This window comes from Caretta caretta, chromosome 10, assembly GCF_965140235.1.
Source record: "Caretta caretta isolate rCarCar2 chromosome 10, rCarCar1.hap1, whole genome shotgun sequence".
Lineage (NCBI taxonomy): Eukaryota > Metazoa > Chordata > Testudines > Cheloniidae > Caretta > Caretta caretta.
Window position 1 is genome coordinate 84,174,620 of NC_134215.1, and position 15,337 is coordinate 84,189,956.

Below are 15,337 nucleotides of genomic sequence, written 5' to 3' on the forward strand. Positions count from 1 at the left end.
TGAAGTCCTCAAATCGTGGTGTAAAGATTTCAAAGAGCAGAGAATTCTCCAGCAAGTGACCCGTGCCCCATGCTACAGAGGAAGGCGAAAAACCTCCAGGGCCTCTTCCAATCTGCCCTGGAAGAAAATTCCTTCCCGACCCCAAATACGGTGATCAGCTAAACCCTGAGCATATGGACAAGATTCACCAGCCAGATACCCAGGAAAGAATTTTCGGTAGTAACTCAAATCCCACCCCATCTAACATCCCATCACAGGCCACTGGGCCTATTTACCATGAATATTAAAAGATCAATGAATTACCAAAATCATGTTATCCCATTATACCATCTCCTCCATAAACTTATCGAGTTTAATCTTAAAGCCAGATAGGTCTTTTGCCCCCACTGCTCCCCCTGGAAGGCTATTCCAAAACTTCACTCGTCTAATGGTCAGAAACCTTTGTCTAATTTCAAGTCTAAACTTCCCAATGACCAGTTTATATCCATTTGTTCTTGTGTCCACATTGGTACTGAGCTTAAATAATTCTTCTCCCTCTCCAGTATTTATCCCTCGGATATATTTATAGAGAGCAATCATATCTCCCCTCAACCTTCTTTTGGTTAGGCTAAACAAGCCAAGCTCCTTGAGTCTCCTTTCATAAGACAGGTTTTCCATTCCTCGGATCATCCTAGTAGCCCTTCGCTGCACCTGTTCCAGTCTGAATTCATCCTTCTTAAACATGGGAGACCAGAACTGCACACAGTATTCCAGGTGAGGTCTCACCAGTGCCTTGTATAATGGTACTAAAACCTCCTTATCCCTACTGGAAATACCTCTCCTGATGTATCCCAAGACCGCATTAGCTTTTTTCATGGCCATATCACATTGGTGGCTCATAGTCATACTATGATCAGCCAAAAATCCAAGGTCCTCCTCCTCCTCCGTTACTTCTAATTGATGCGTCCCTAGCTTATAACAAAAATTCTTGTTATTAATCCCTAAATGCATAACCTTACACTTCTCACTATTAAATTTCATCCTATTACTATTACTCCAGTTTACAAGGTCATCCAAATCTTCCTGTATGATATCCCTGTCCTTCTCTAAATTGGCAATACCTCCCAGCTTTGTATCATCCGCAAACTTTATTAGCACAGACTCCCACTTCTTGTGCCGAGGTCAGTAATAAAAAGATTAAATAAGATTGGTCCCAAAACCGATCCCTGAGGAACTCCACTGGTAACCTCCCTCCGGCCTGACAGTTCACCTTTCAGTAGGACCCGCTGTAGTTTCCCTTTTAACCAATTCCTTATCCACCTTTCAATTTTCATATTGATCCCCATCTTTTCCAATTTAACTAATAATTCCACATGTGGCACGGTATTAAACGCCTTACTGAAATCTAGGTAAATTAAATCCACTCTGTTTCCTTTGTCTAAAAAATCTGTTACTTTCTTGAAGAAGGAAATCAGGTTGGTTTGGCACGATTTACCTTTTGTAAAACCATGTTGTATTTTGTCCCATTTACCATTGACCTCAATGTCCTTAAGTACTTTCTCCTTCAAAATTTTTTCCAAGACCTTGCATACTACAGATGTCAAACTAACAGGCCTGTAGTTACTTGGATCACTTTTTTTTTCCTTTCTTAAAAATAGGAACTATGTTAGCAATTCTCCAATCATACGGTCTAACCCCTGAGTTTACAGATTCATTAAAAATTCTTGCTCATGGGCTTGCAATTTCATGTGCCAGTTCCTTTAATATTCTTGGATGAAGATTATCTGGGCCCCCCGATTTAGTCCCATTAAGCTGTTCGAGTTTCACTTCTACCTCAGATATGGTAATATCTACCTCCATATCCTCATCCCCATTTGTCATGCTACCATTATCCCTCAGATCCTCTTTAGCCTTATTAAAGACTGAGGCAAAGTATTTGTTTAGATATTGGGCCATGCCTAGATTATCCTTGACCTCCACTCCATCCTCAGTGTTTAGCGGTCCCACTTCTTCTTTCTTTGTTTTCTTCTTATTTATATGGCTATAGAACCTTTTACTATTGGTTTTAATTCCCTTTGCAAGGTCCAACTCTACTTGACTTTTAGCCTGTCCCACTTTATCCCTACATGTTCTGGCCTCAATAAGGTAGCTTTCCTTGCTGATCCCTCCCATCTTCCACTCCCTGTATGCTTTCTGCTTTTTCTTAATCACCTCTCTGAGATGCTTGCTCATCCAGCTTGGTCTACAACTCCTGCCTATGAATTTTTCCCCCTTTCTTGGGATGCAGGCTTCCGACAGCTTCTGCAGCTTTGACTTGAAGTAATCCCAGGCCTCCTCTGCCTTTAGATCCACAAGTCCTTCAGTCCAATCCATTTCCCTAACTAATTTCCTTAATTTTTAAAAGTCAGCCCTTTTGAAATCAAAAACCCTAGTCACAGATTTATTTTTGTTTATCCTTCCATTCAGTTTGAACTGAATTAGCTCATGATCACTTGAACCAAGATTGTCCCCTACAACCATTTCTTCTATGAGGTCCTCACTACTCACCAAAACCAAATCTAAAATGGCATCCCCTCTAGTCGGTTCAGCAACTACTTGATGAAGAAATCCATCAGCTATCGCATCTAGGAACATCTGAGCCCTATTATTATTACTAGCACTCGTCCTCCAGTCTATTTCTGGGAAGTTAAAGTCTCCCATGATCACGCAGTTCCCATTAGTATTTACTTCATTAAAAACATTGAAGAGGGCTCTATCCATATCCAGATTAGATCCCGGCGGTCTATAGCACACCCCAAGCACTACCCCAGGGCAGGCTCTAGTAGTTTTCTTCCCCAGTGTGATTTTTGCCCAGACGGCCTCTGTCTTACCCATTCCATCGCTTCTTATTTCTTTACAGTCGACCTCATCATTGATCTACAATGCTACTCCACCACCTTTACTTTTATTTCGGTCTTTCCTAAACAGCACATCCCCTTCAATACCCGTAGTCCAGTCATGACGACTATTCCACCCTGTTTCTGTTCTCCCGAGAATATCTGGTTTCACTTCCTGCACCAGTAGCTCTAGTTCCTCCATTTTGTTGCCTAGGCTCCTCGCGTTGGTGTACACACATCTTCATTTTTGCTGTTTGGCCTCCCTCACATTCTGTACCCTATTGGGCACGGTCATTCTACTGCCAGAATAACCTATTAGACTGGTATCCACACTGCCCTTCCTCCTTATATACATTATCCTACCCACGGCTGTATCCTTTCTTACTTCGTTTTCTTCCCTCTCAATGCTAAAATCCGGCGTGGAGATTACCTGGGCATCTCCCAACCATCTCCCTCAAATTCCTAGTTTAAAGCTCTCTTAATCAGTTGTGCCAGCCTCCATCCTAGAAGTCTATTTCCTTTCCTACTCAGATGAAGTCCATCCCGAGAGAACTGTCCTCTGTCCAGGAATGCCTCCCAGTGGCCATACATCCCAAAGCCCTCCTTACAGCACCACTGCCTGAGCCATCTGTTGATAGTCATAATCTTGTCACACCTTTGTTGCCCTTCTCTAGGAACAGGCAGAATCCCAGTAAAGATCACCTGAGCCTCAGTTTCCTTAAGAGTCTTCCCCAGCCTAGCATAGTCTCCCTTAATACTTTCCAGCGAGAATTTAGCCATATCATTTGTTCCCACATGAAGGATAATTAGGGGATTCTTTCCTGCTCCCTTTAGGATCCTTTTCAACCTCAGGTCTACCTCCCGTATCTTAGCACCTGGAAGACAGCACACCCTTCTATTCTCTGGATCAGCTCTGGTTACAGGCCTGTCTAGTCTTCTCAGTAAAGAGTCCCCGATCACATAGACCTGCCTTTTCCTGGTGACGGTGCGATTCTCCAGCCTATCCCCTGTTCCCTCTGGCTGCGAGTTCTTTCCAAACCTATCCTGTTGGTACAGCACCTCACACAATCGGTCCTGGGACAGGATGGGCTCCCAGGCACTACAGCGAGACACATCGTAAAGAATGGCTATAACTACGTACCTGCTTGGATACTTTGAGCCACGTTTTCTTGAGCCGGAAGATGGCGCTGCGGTTCAGGGAGGAGGTGATCTCCAGGACTGCATTGTAATTGTGCAGACACCTGCAGATATCTGCCACAGCCACCCACTTCTCAATGGCGCTCCCTCTGGCATTGACATCCTCGTTGCGGAGGATTTCGGAAGCTATCAGGTTACTGATCTGCAGGGAGATCAAGGTTACAATCCATCATGTTAGGAACACTTTCATAGAAGGGCTTGTACTAATAATTCATTGCAGATCTTTTATCCGGACACTCCTTTACTGTCCTTCTCAGCAAGAGCCACAGGAAGGAACAGGGCTGATTCTGCTGCAAGCACTTTCCCAGCAGAAGGTGCTAACCGCATGGTAGCTTTATTGCAGCAACACATTCTGAGACATCCACCGCTCTGGCATCTCATTCATGATGAGAATTTAAATATTGCCACCTCCTGGAATTCACAGAGACAGCAACTAACAGTACATGTATGGACCAGCTGCAGCGTATGTATGGACCAGCTGCAGCGTATGTATGGACCAGCTGCAGTCCACTTACAAAATGTTCAGAGACTCCCTGCCTCGGCAGAGCATCTAGGCACATGCTTAACTTTAACTCTGAAGTCAAAGGAATGTAAGCACGTACTTAAGTGCCTGTATCAACATTTCTGACTGGCCTGCAGCTGGCCCGTACAGAGGTATACATGTCTTAGAGAGGGAGCTCAGGCTCCTTCGGATGGATACAGGGAACACTCTGATCAACATGTTCAAACATCAGCCCCTAGAGCAGAGGCCTCGTTTTCAGAGGGCAGAGCGACGGGTGCCGAGCACTTTGAAAGCAGGCCACGGATTTAGGAATCCAGATACAGATTTAGGGGGGAAATCCAGGGCCCTGAAGTCATAGGGAGTTTTGCCCGGGACTCCAAGGGAGTCAGGATTTCACTCTAGGAGCTGAACTTCAACTGTCCAAAATTGAAAATGGTGGCCCATGCTCTTCAGTTTGTATTTCCCTGGCCATTTCACTTTGCTCTGGGTAAGAACACAGTTCTGACATATTTTATGCTGAGATGGGTCCAAAACCCAAACCCTGGGCCCAAGTTTTCAGCTCAGATCTCCCTGTACAATGGGCCAGATTTGAACAACCCGAACTATGAGGAAGTTTGGATTCAGATTTTACCCCCTCACTCCCTTGTGTTGGATCTGGGGGTTGGTTTGGCCCATTCTAAGAGAACTGGATCAGCACATTGTACTGGGATTCCGTTCAGCCTCGTCTCCCACTGTGGAAATCACCATAGAAATGGGGTCAGTAAATCTCAGACGTAGGGTATGCAACGCAAGCCTTGACTCCTCCTACACCACCTGCACCACGATATCCCTGCCTGCCTGCGCTGTACTTACATCATTGAAGTGTTTAGTATTCTTCATAATGTAAGGAGTCCTTTCATTCTTTTCAAGCTTCATCCAACCTTGCCCAAAAAACTCTCTGCAAATTACAAAATCCAGGATCAATTCTATTGCATCTCCCTGGATCACTGACTCTTCCCCATACCCTGCACTGCCTAAGAAATACCCTGGGGAACGAGTTCTCACCAGGAGGGCTCTCACCCTTCGGAACGAAGCATCCGGATGTACAGGAAGAAGCTGCCTTCCTTCGTTTAGAGAAAAACTGGGCAACGGTCAGCCTCAGCGGTATCCCAGGACAAATGAGAGAAGAGGCTTGGTGACAGAGATACTCGCTCACAACTCATCACATGCAGGGTTAGGAAGGAAGTTCTCCCCAGACACACTGGGGTTCTCTAAGTCAGTGGTTCTAAACCAGGAGTCTGGGGCCAGCGTTAGACTCACGGGCCCAGAGCATAAAGTTGAAGCCCCGCCATCTGGGGCCCTGAGTCCCGCTACCCGGGGCTGAAGCTGAAGCCTGAGCAATGTAGCTTCGTGGGGGCCCCTGTGGCATGGTGGCAGTTGCCCAGTTTGCTACCCCCTAACGCCAGCCCTGGCTTTTATACATAGAAAACCAGTTGTTGTGGCCTAGGGGGGCCATGGAGTTTTATAGCATGTTGGGGGGGGCCTTGGAAAGAAAGAAGTTGAGACCCCCTGGCTCTAAGTCATCCCTGGAGCACTGAGGAGGGATTCTCTGTTAGAAGAAGGTTAATTTCCTGCATCTGCAAGGGGGAAGGAATCAGGCGGCCTCCCTCCCTCCCTCCCTCTCTCCACCCCCATCTTTGCCGCACAACAGAAAACTTCGACACATGAATTGCCAAGACCAGAGGAGCCACAGCTGTCACGCATGAGCTGGGCTCTTGAGAGACAAGGGCTATTGTCTTGCTACTCTGCAGAAACCACTGACGCATCCCTAGAATACAGGACTTCTGGGGCTGCCCCTTAGGGTTGCCAGGTGTCCAGCTTTTGACCAGAACACCCAGTCGAAAAGGGACCCTACCGGCTCCAGTCAGCACTGCTGACTGGGCCATTAACAGTCCAGTTGGCAGGGTGGGAAGGCTTCTTACCTGGCTCCGCACAGCTCCTGGAAGCAGCGACATGTCCCTCAGCTCCTAGGCGGAGGCACAGTCAGGGGGGCTCCACGCGCTGCCCCTGCTCTGAGCATCGGCTCCGCAGCGCCCATTGGCCAGGAAGCGCGGCCAATGGGAGCTGCGGGGGCGGAGGCAGCACGCAGAGCTGCCTGGCCGCACCTCTGCTTACACCGAAGGATATGTTGCAGCTTCCGGGGAGCCCCCTGAAGTAAGCACCGCTCGGAGCCCGCACCCCCTCCTGCACCCCAACCACATCCCAGCCCTGAGCCCCCTTGTGCACCCAAACTCCCTCCCAGAGCCTGCATCCTACCCCACCCCCTTCTGAGCCCCCTCCCGTACCCCAACTCCCTGTCCCAGCCTTAAGCCCCCTCTCATATCCAATCTCCCTCCTGGACCCTACAGCCCGCACTCCCCTGTACTCCAACCCCCTGCCATAGCCTGGAGCCCCCTCCCACACCCTGGACCCCTCATTTTTGGCCCCACCCCAGAGCCCGCACCCCCCAGCCCAGAGTCAGTACCCCCTCCCACACCCCAACCCCCTGCCTCAGCCCAGAGCCGCGTCCCAAACTCTGAACCCCTTGGCTCCACCCCCCAGCTTGTAGCCCCCTCCTGTACCCCAAACCCCTCATCCCTGGCCTGCCCCAGCCCACAGCCCCCTCCTGCACCCTGAACCCCTCATTTCTGGCCTATGGAGCCTGCATCCCCAGCCGGAGCCCTCACCCCCTGCCCCAGCCCAGTGAAAATGAGCGAGTGAGCGAGGGTGGGGGGAGAGGACAGAGGGAGGAGGGATGGAGTGAGCGGGGGCGGAGCCTCAGAAAAGGGGCAGGGCCTGGACGGGGCCTAGGGGAAGGGGTGGGGCAGGGGTGTTCGGTTTTGTGCCATTAGAAAGTTGGCAACTCTACTGTCCCTACCGGTGCTACCTCGCACAAGCGCTACGAGCAAGGTGATGGTGGCAGGGATAGGGCAGTGCGCTCTGCGAAACGGCACCCTCCGTGCATGCACAATGATACCAGCCAAACCGCGCCCGGTTTTATATCGGTACTGGCCCGGGACACAGCCTGCCCAGAAACCAGTGACTCTGGGAGGGGCGGGGACCACAGGCCGTGTCCTAGTAGCATACGCAGGTAAACCGGGAGAAGTGCCACCGGCTCCATGGCTACCCTGAGCCCCGGGACGGGTGAGGCAGGGCTGGCTCATGGGAAACTCACTGCTTCACTCCCCATTTCAGCATCTGGCGGTGGAGATGGGAAGCCAGTTTACAGAGGGCAGAGCTGTGCTGACGGCAGCGGGCACGTACAGGGTGGGGGTCTGGTTGGAAAAGCCACGGGAGAGCCCCGCTTAGGGAAGGACAAAGCTTTGCCTTCGTGATGCCAGCAGGGGAGCGTGTTCATCTGCCTAGGCCACCCACCTCGCAGGGACATCCCCAACACTGCTACTTCCCCTGCCACCCAGAGTCCCAGTTCCCACACACCCTAGCGAGGGGCGTTTAGAAACAGTCCTGGAGTCCGTACAAGGCTTTGCTACGCTGCAGGCGGATGCTGCCTGTATCATCGTGCTGTAGACCTGAACATCGCAACCAGCAACCGTCCGGCTGGGAGAGGCGACAAAGTGTAATGCCAGAGAACGGTCAGTACTTACTCATATGGGATCTTCTTGAAGACCAGGTGATCCAACAATGTCAGCTGTTCTGCTATTTCCAAAGCGGAGTGATTTTCAAAGGGTTCTGCTTTGACTCCCTCTGCCTAAATTAAAGAGTCAACATGTGTTTCACTGGATGATTTAGTTAAGAATATATTAAGAATCATTTGCAATCTGTGCACTGAAATAAAACGAATGTCAGATCCAATACAAGAGTCTCCCCGAAGTGTTACAGCCCTGCTATCTTAGCCAGAAACAAATAAGAATGCAGCTTATGCAGCAAGCATCATTTGAAGGCCACACTGTGATCCCCTTACACACACTGGCCAGTGACTCACACAAGTATTTCCATTCTCTTAATGGGACTCCGTGTGTGAGTAACTGCCCACCAATGTGGGCGAGGGGTCCACCACCACACTCCGAGGCTACGTCTACATTACAAATCACTTTGGTATAACTTGAAGTAATAATCAACCAATCAGTAATAAGAAGTCATTTGAATAATCCGCCCCCCGAGCGCCGGGAGTTACACTGACCTAAGCGCCGGTGTGGACAGCGCTATGCCGGCAGGAGAGCGCCCCCTGGGGGAGGAAGCAGTGATTCAGCCGACGGGAGGGCTCTCTCCCGTCAGCGTAGAGCGTCTTCACCAGAGGTGCGGCCGCGGCCCAGGTGCGTCAGTGCGGCGGCGGTGCTATCAATGATATAGTGTAGACACAGCCAGTTACCAGCGACCATACCCTGTCCGTGGTGCCCTGAGCCACAGATCTTTCTACAGGGTCATGAGTATGCAGTAGCAGCTGTTCCGTGAACGACACCGACAAGCTTAGGTAGCAAAGAGAGAGGAAGAGGAGCCCAGTTGTGTCCATAATGTCCTGGAAGTTGGTTTTCTTTGAGGCTCAAACGATCTGTGCGGATGTGAACACGGAGTCTCTGAGTCGGGTTGTTTTCTTGTCTGATCTACCCACATTCGGATCAGCACCAGGACTTTCCAGGCCAAACTTCTTTGCTGTTGCTAGGCTGGTGACACCAAGGCCCCAGGCCAGCAGAGCAGGTAAACACATGCTTAAATCCACCCCTACCCAGCTTGACTAAGCACGTACCTGAGTGCTGTCATGAGCAGGGATAGACTGTCGAATGTGGCCCGAAAACAAAGCCCTGGTCCTGTGTCCATTAAGGTCAATAGGAATTTTGCCATTGGCTTCAACAGAAGCAGGATTGGGCTCTGAAGCAAAACCCATCCTACGCAGATGGATTTGTGACGGGGTGACTTTACACAAATGTCTGAGAATCTGCTCAGGTTAATTAAGGAATCGTCTGCTTCCGTGTGATACTATACAAGTAATCAACGTTTACATTTAAATAATTTAAATGTTAAAATGTAACAAATCAAGGAGCATTAATTCCTGTGACAGGCTGGCTTTTCACCCGACATCCTTGTTATCAGGTACTTACTGACTTGGATCAACCCATGCCTTGCTCTTCTCTTCGAAAACCTGAGTAGATGGAGCTCCCTGAGTCTATCGCTACAAGGCAGGTTTTTAATCCTTTAATCATTCTCATGGCTCTTCTCGGACCCCTTTCCAATTTATCAACGTCCTTCTGGAATTGTGGGCACCAGAACTGGACAGGGGATTCCAGCAGCGGTCGCACCAGTGCCAAACAGAGGGAAAATAACCTGTCTGCTCCTCCTCGATACTCTCCTGTTTATGCATCCCAGGACTACATTAGCCCTTTAGGCCACAGCATCACACCGGGAGCTCATGCTCAGCTGATTATCCACCACAACCCCCAAATCTTGTTCAGAGTCCCTGCTTCCCAGGACAGAGTCCCCCATCCTGTAAGTGTGGCCTACGTTCTTTGTCCCTAGATGTAGGGCTTTACATCTGTCATGTTGAAATGCATATTGTTCACTGGCACCCAGTTTACCAAGTGATCTATAGAGAGCCTACTGCTTGGGCTTAAAAATACTAGTTCCAGGTTGTATAGAGCCAATGGGATAATTTCTAACGAGCACAAAAATTCCCCGCTGCCTCCACCAAGCAAAGCAATTGTAGATGACTGCACCAGTGAATTTAGCGGAGAATTCAGCCCAGAGCATTAAAACTTGAGATGAGCCAAAACTGGAATTTCATATCCCCACCCCTGCACGTTTTGGGGGACAAGGTTCAGATTTGAGTCCCGGGGGAGCAAACCCACCTCTCTGGGTCTGGTTCTGCGGTGGCGCTAAGAGTGCGAGTGCCTATCTTCTGACTCTGGTTTGGGATAAAATGGCTGCCATCTCCAAACAGTGAGAGTCTAGCAATTGGCTCCAAAATGTCGCCACGACTGGTCACAAGACTTCACAGTTTGAACCATGTCCCCTACCTAAGCCTAATCCAGAGCCAGGCCTGAACGCTGCCTCCTCAGACCTGTTGTCCCCTTTTAATCCAAGGCCAGGGAGATCAGTAGCCGGCTGAGGCACATGCTCCTAGCAACCTGGGGGGCTCTGCCAGGAAAACACAGACCACCACAGCTTCCCTCTCCCCAGAAAACAAGCAGATTTTCTATCCTCCCAGCAGCCGGCAAGAGGGGATCTGGCAGACTGGGTACCTTGAACTGTCAAGGCCGTAAGGAAGTTAGGAACAGATTGTGCCAGGAGCAATCCCGGGCTAGAGACATGGTCAGTGCCTGACTGGGCCTCCGCCTAAGAGAAGTGCCATGATAAGGAATTTCTAAACTGGTGATTGCTGTCCCCTGCCTACTCTCAGGGACCCCAAGGCAGTGCCCCTGTGTGGGGTGCAAGGCACTCACGCTCCTGCTCTTGTCCTCTGTATGGCTGCTGGCCTGAATCTCCCTGGGGCAAATAGTCTGTGCCCTCAGCTCACACCTTCATGGGCATTAGCTGCCTGAAAGGGTGTAGGCAGCATAAGGCAAGGCCAAGCCATGTCCCCCCGTTCCCTCAAACTGGCCGGACGTGGAGCGGAGAGCACAGTGCATTCCCTGAAAACATGGTGGGGCCACTGCTCTGGCATGTGCTCCCCTGGAGGGATTCTGGATGGCTTTGCTGCAATTCCTCCTGGTCGCTCCCACGTGCGATACAGACCCCATACAGTTCCCCAGCATGCCAGTGGGTGCCTGCCCTATGCCCACAGCCCATCCTCCTACAGAAGAATGTCTGCCAAAGGAAATGCTTGCATTGTTCTACCCTGCACAGTGTGCCATGCAATGTTAATACGGTCTTTGATCTGAAGAGTATCTCAGCTCTGTTCAAGGAATTAACAGCCAGGCATACTTTGCTGCTTCAGCACTTCTAGTCCTGGCCTCAGTCCTGTGAGTATCTGCAATGCGAAGCATAAGGGGCACTTGTCTAGCTCCTGGGGGGAAGTGGTGTACCTTGATCAGTCATGGCAATGGGCTTAGCTGTGAAGTGGCATGGCCTGCACATGCAGGGGGTATGAAATGCAAGGCTGCTTCTCCCTTCTCTGATTTGTTTTTTAAAGTGGATTTTGATAGAGCTTTTTGTCCTCCGAACGGGAACAGACCCTCCCAGCTACTGTCCAGAAACCAAAGACTCCAGCGAAGAAAGAGAATTCAGAACGGTGTCTGACATTCCCTGTGCAAGAAGACATCATGGGGAGGGGGACGGGGAGAGATGTCCTCGAACACGAGCTGAATTAGACCCGGGTTCCCTCCCTAGCAGAAGCACTGGAGTGTGCTAGCAATCTCCTAGGCTGCTCAAGTAAAATACGGCTTGGCTCTGCTGAGCAACTAACTCCAGCCTCATTGACAGCAGCAGCTAAAAGCCAGCCAGGTGGAACGGGAGTCAAGAGGCTAGTTAAAGTCTGTTGCTGGCCAAAGGGAACTGTTCTGTACAAATGGGTTCCAGGAAGAAAATGTCCAAGTGGATTTTCTTTGTGACTATATCTCTAGTGCCCACAGAGTCAAGGGGGCCTATCGGCAGGCCCCATGCCAGCCAAAGTGGGGCCAGACTATCCAAATGGAGGCTACAGCAAATACAGTGGCCAGATAAACAGAAACTTTAACGACTTTGATACCTGGGAAGCTATTAGAGCAGGGATGGGCAAACTACGGCCCCTGGGCTGGATCTGGCCTGTGAGCTGTTTGAAGCCAGCCCTTGAGCTCCTGCTGAGGAGCAGGGTCTGGGCCTTGCCCCCCTCTGGCCCTCCAGCCTGGGCGCAGCATCAGGGGCCGGTCCACGCAGCTCCCCGGAAGCATGGCCCCGCTCCAATGAGAGCTGCAGGGGCGGTGCCTGCGGACGGGGCAGTGTGCAGAGCCGACTTGCTGCGCCTCTGCGTAGGAGTCGGAGAAGGGACATGCCGCTGCTTCCAGGAGCCGCTTGAGGTACGTGCTGCTGGGAGACTGCACCCCCGAGCCTCTCTCCATGCCCCAACCCCCTGCCCCAGCCCTGATCCCCCTCCAAACCCCTCGATCCCAGTCCGGAGCACCTCCTGCACCCCAAACCTCTCATCCCCAGCCCCCCAGCCCCACCCCAGAGCCCACAGCCCCAGCGGAGCCTGCACCACTTCCCGTACCCCAACCCACTGCCCCAGCCTGGAGCCTGTCCCACGCCCTGAACTCCTTTCTGGCCCCAGACCGGAGCCTGCACCCCCAACCAGAGCCCTCACCCCCTCCCACACCCCAACCCCAATTCTGTGAGCGCTCATGGCCTGCCATACAATTTCTGTTTGCAGATGTGGCCCTTGGGCCAAAAAGTTTGGCCACCCATGTATCAGAGCAATGTATAAAACATTCAGTTTGCGAATATCTGGAGGATGAAGGCGCAATCACTCGTAGCCAGCATGGATTTACCAAGAACAAATCGTCCAAACCAGCTTGATTTCCAACTTTGACAGGGTAACTGGATTGGTGATAGCGGGAATGCGGTGGACATAATATACCTGGACTTCAGCCAGGCTTTTGACAGTCCCACAAGACACTGTGACAAGTAAGCTGGAGAAATGTGGGCTCAGCAGAACTACCATTAAGCGGACACATCGTTGGTTAAACAACCACAGACAAAGAGTGACTAGGAATGGAATGAGGTCAGGTTGGAGGGAGGTCTCCAGTGGGGTTCCACAGGGATCAGTTCTGGGCCCGGTGTGATTTAGGATCTTTATTAATGCCCTGGACGGAGGACTAGAGAGCACGCTGATGAAGTCTGCAGGTAACACAAAGCTGGGGAGAGGGTTGCCAACACTTTGGAGAACAGAGCTAAAATTCAGAGGGATCCGGATCAATTGGAGACCTGGGCTATTGACAACACAACGACATTCAACAAGGACCAATGTGAGATGCTCCACTTTGGGAAGAAAAACCAAACGCACAATTCCAGAGTGGGGGAGAACTGGCCTGGCAGCAGCACGTCTGAGAAGGAGTTGGGGTGGATCACAACCTCAACATGAGTCAGCAATGCGATGCTGTTGCAAAAAAGCCAATGCAATTTGAGGTTGCATTGACAGAGGTACAGAGCATGCAAGTCACGGGAGGAGATAGTTCCGCTCTGCTTGTCACTGGTTAGGCCTCAGCTGGAGAACTGTGTCCAGCATCGGTCACCAATGTACAGAAAGGATGTGGAAAGGATCCCGAGACGAGCGACAAAGATGACAAAGGGAAGGAATGCAGCCATATGAGCAAAGGCTGAAGGAACTGGGTATGTTCGGTCTGGAAAAGAGGAGCTTAAGGGGAGACAGGATCGCAGTCTTCAGATACTTGAAAGGCTGCCATGAAAGAGATGGAGAAATTTGTTCTCTCTTGCCACAGAGGGCGGGACAAGAGGCAGTGGGTTCAAACTACAGCAGAGCAGGTTTAGATCCAACCTCAGGAAAACCTCCCTCACTGTAAGAGCAGTGGGACAATGGAACAGATGCTTGGGGAGGTTGTGGAAGCTCCTTCACTGGAGGTTTGCAAAAGGAGACATCTGGAGCCACCTCTCTGGGATGGGTTAGAAACAACAAATCCTGCATCTTGACAGGGGCTAGATTAGATGACCCCATGGTCCCTTCTAACCCTTTGATTCTCCAGTAGGGACAAAATGTGGAAATGCTGCAAGGGACAAAAATTAGGTGAAAACTCAAGATGTGCCGAAACCAGAACCCTGAATAACACCCAGACCCAGACCTGGTCTCAAAGTTCATGATTAGGGTGAAATGAAACCTCAAATCAGAACACGCCCAAATGACTGAGTGCACATGGGCATGTTTAACATCCAGAACACAGTGCTGCCAATTCTTAGGAGTTCCCTGTGAGTCTCGCAGTGCTTGGTGTTATTCCTAAAATCCCAGCTGCTGGGATCGAGAGACTGCACAAGAATCTCCACATTGTTTGGTATTTTTAAAGTAAGTTTCTAGCCCTCATGATTGTAGAGAAAAGCTTGAAAACGTGAAGTGAATGAACCCTACGGAACCAGAAGCCAGAAGGCAAATAAAAAGACAACAACGTTTATTATTTCGGTAAATCTCCTGAAAGCTCATCTCATGACGTTTGGGACCTGTCTCAGGATTTCTGAAGGTTTGGGGCTGGCAATACTGAACTGGATGCAGTCAGAACAAGCACTCAGATATCGATACATGTTACATGTGTCTGGGGATTTACCAGCACAGGGGAAAAGCCACCCTTTGGTGAACTGAAACCCTGATGTACGGGGGTTTGTTATTTCAATCCAGTTCCTGGTGAAACCTGTACACAAATTCTGCAGACATGGAGAGTTGTGTGACCAGCTCCCCATGCACTATGCTGAAAGTGTGCATTACCTTTCAGTGGCTCTAGGGGAGACAGTGGTCAGCTGTATCACACTGGATAGAGTTATGTCAATAATTCACAATGAATGATTTGCTGGATGAAATTTGACTTTTTTTGCCTGAGAGCAGGCTAACTTTTCATGTGTTTTCATTATTTTAATCTGTGCTAGGAATAGGTTTTTAATTTGTTTTACTCTCAATTACAATTAGCTGTATTTCTTAATTTTGATTGGTTAGATAGTTTCTGTCCCAGATTGGATGAGCACAAGAGCCCTTCCACTAGAGGTAATTGTGTGTGTGAATTTAAAATTCATCGTTGAAAATACTTGCACATGGGACATTGAAATCTGCTTTCCATGAGTGCGTGCTAGTGAAACGTGACTAGTAATGTTCATGACTAGCTGGAAGCTAACACAAAGGGCC

At 50.0% G+C, this 15,337-nt stretch overlaps 1 protein-coding gene across 2 annotated transcripts in view; it reads right to left on the minus strand.

Moving 5' to 3' along the window:
• The window catches only part of RASGRF1 (Ras protein specific guanine nucleotide releasing factor 1), a 97,677-nt gene that overhangs the window by 11,945 nt on the left and 70,395 nt on the right, over nt 1-15,337 (minus strand). For both annotated transcript variants that reach the window (XM_048865870.2, XM_048865871.2), the window contains 3 exons: nt 8,178-8,281; nt 5,407-5,491; nt 3,997-4,194 (listed from right to left, as the gene is read on the minus strand). In XM_048865870.2, coding sequence (XP_048721827.1) covers nt 3,997-4,194; nt 5,407-5,491; nt 8,178-8,281 — 387 coding nt within the window. The remainder of the gene's footprint in view (nt 1-3,996; nt 4,195-5,406; nt 5,492-8,177; nt 8,282-15,337) is intronic.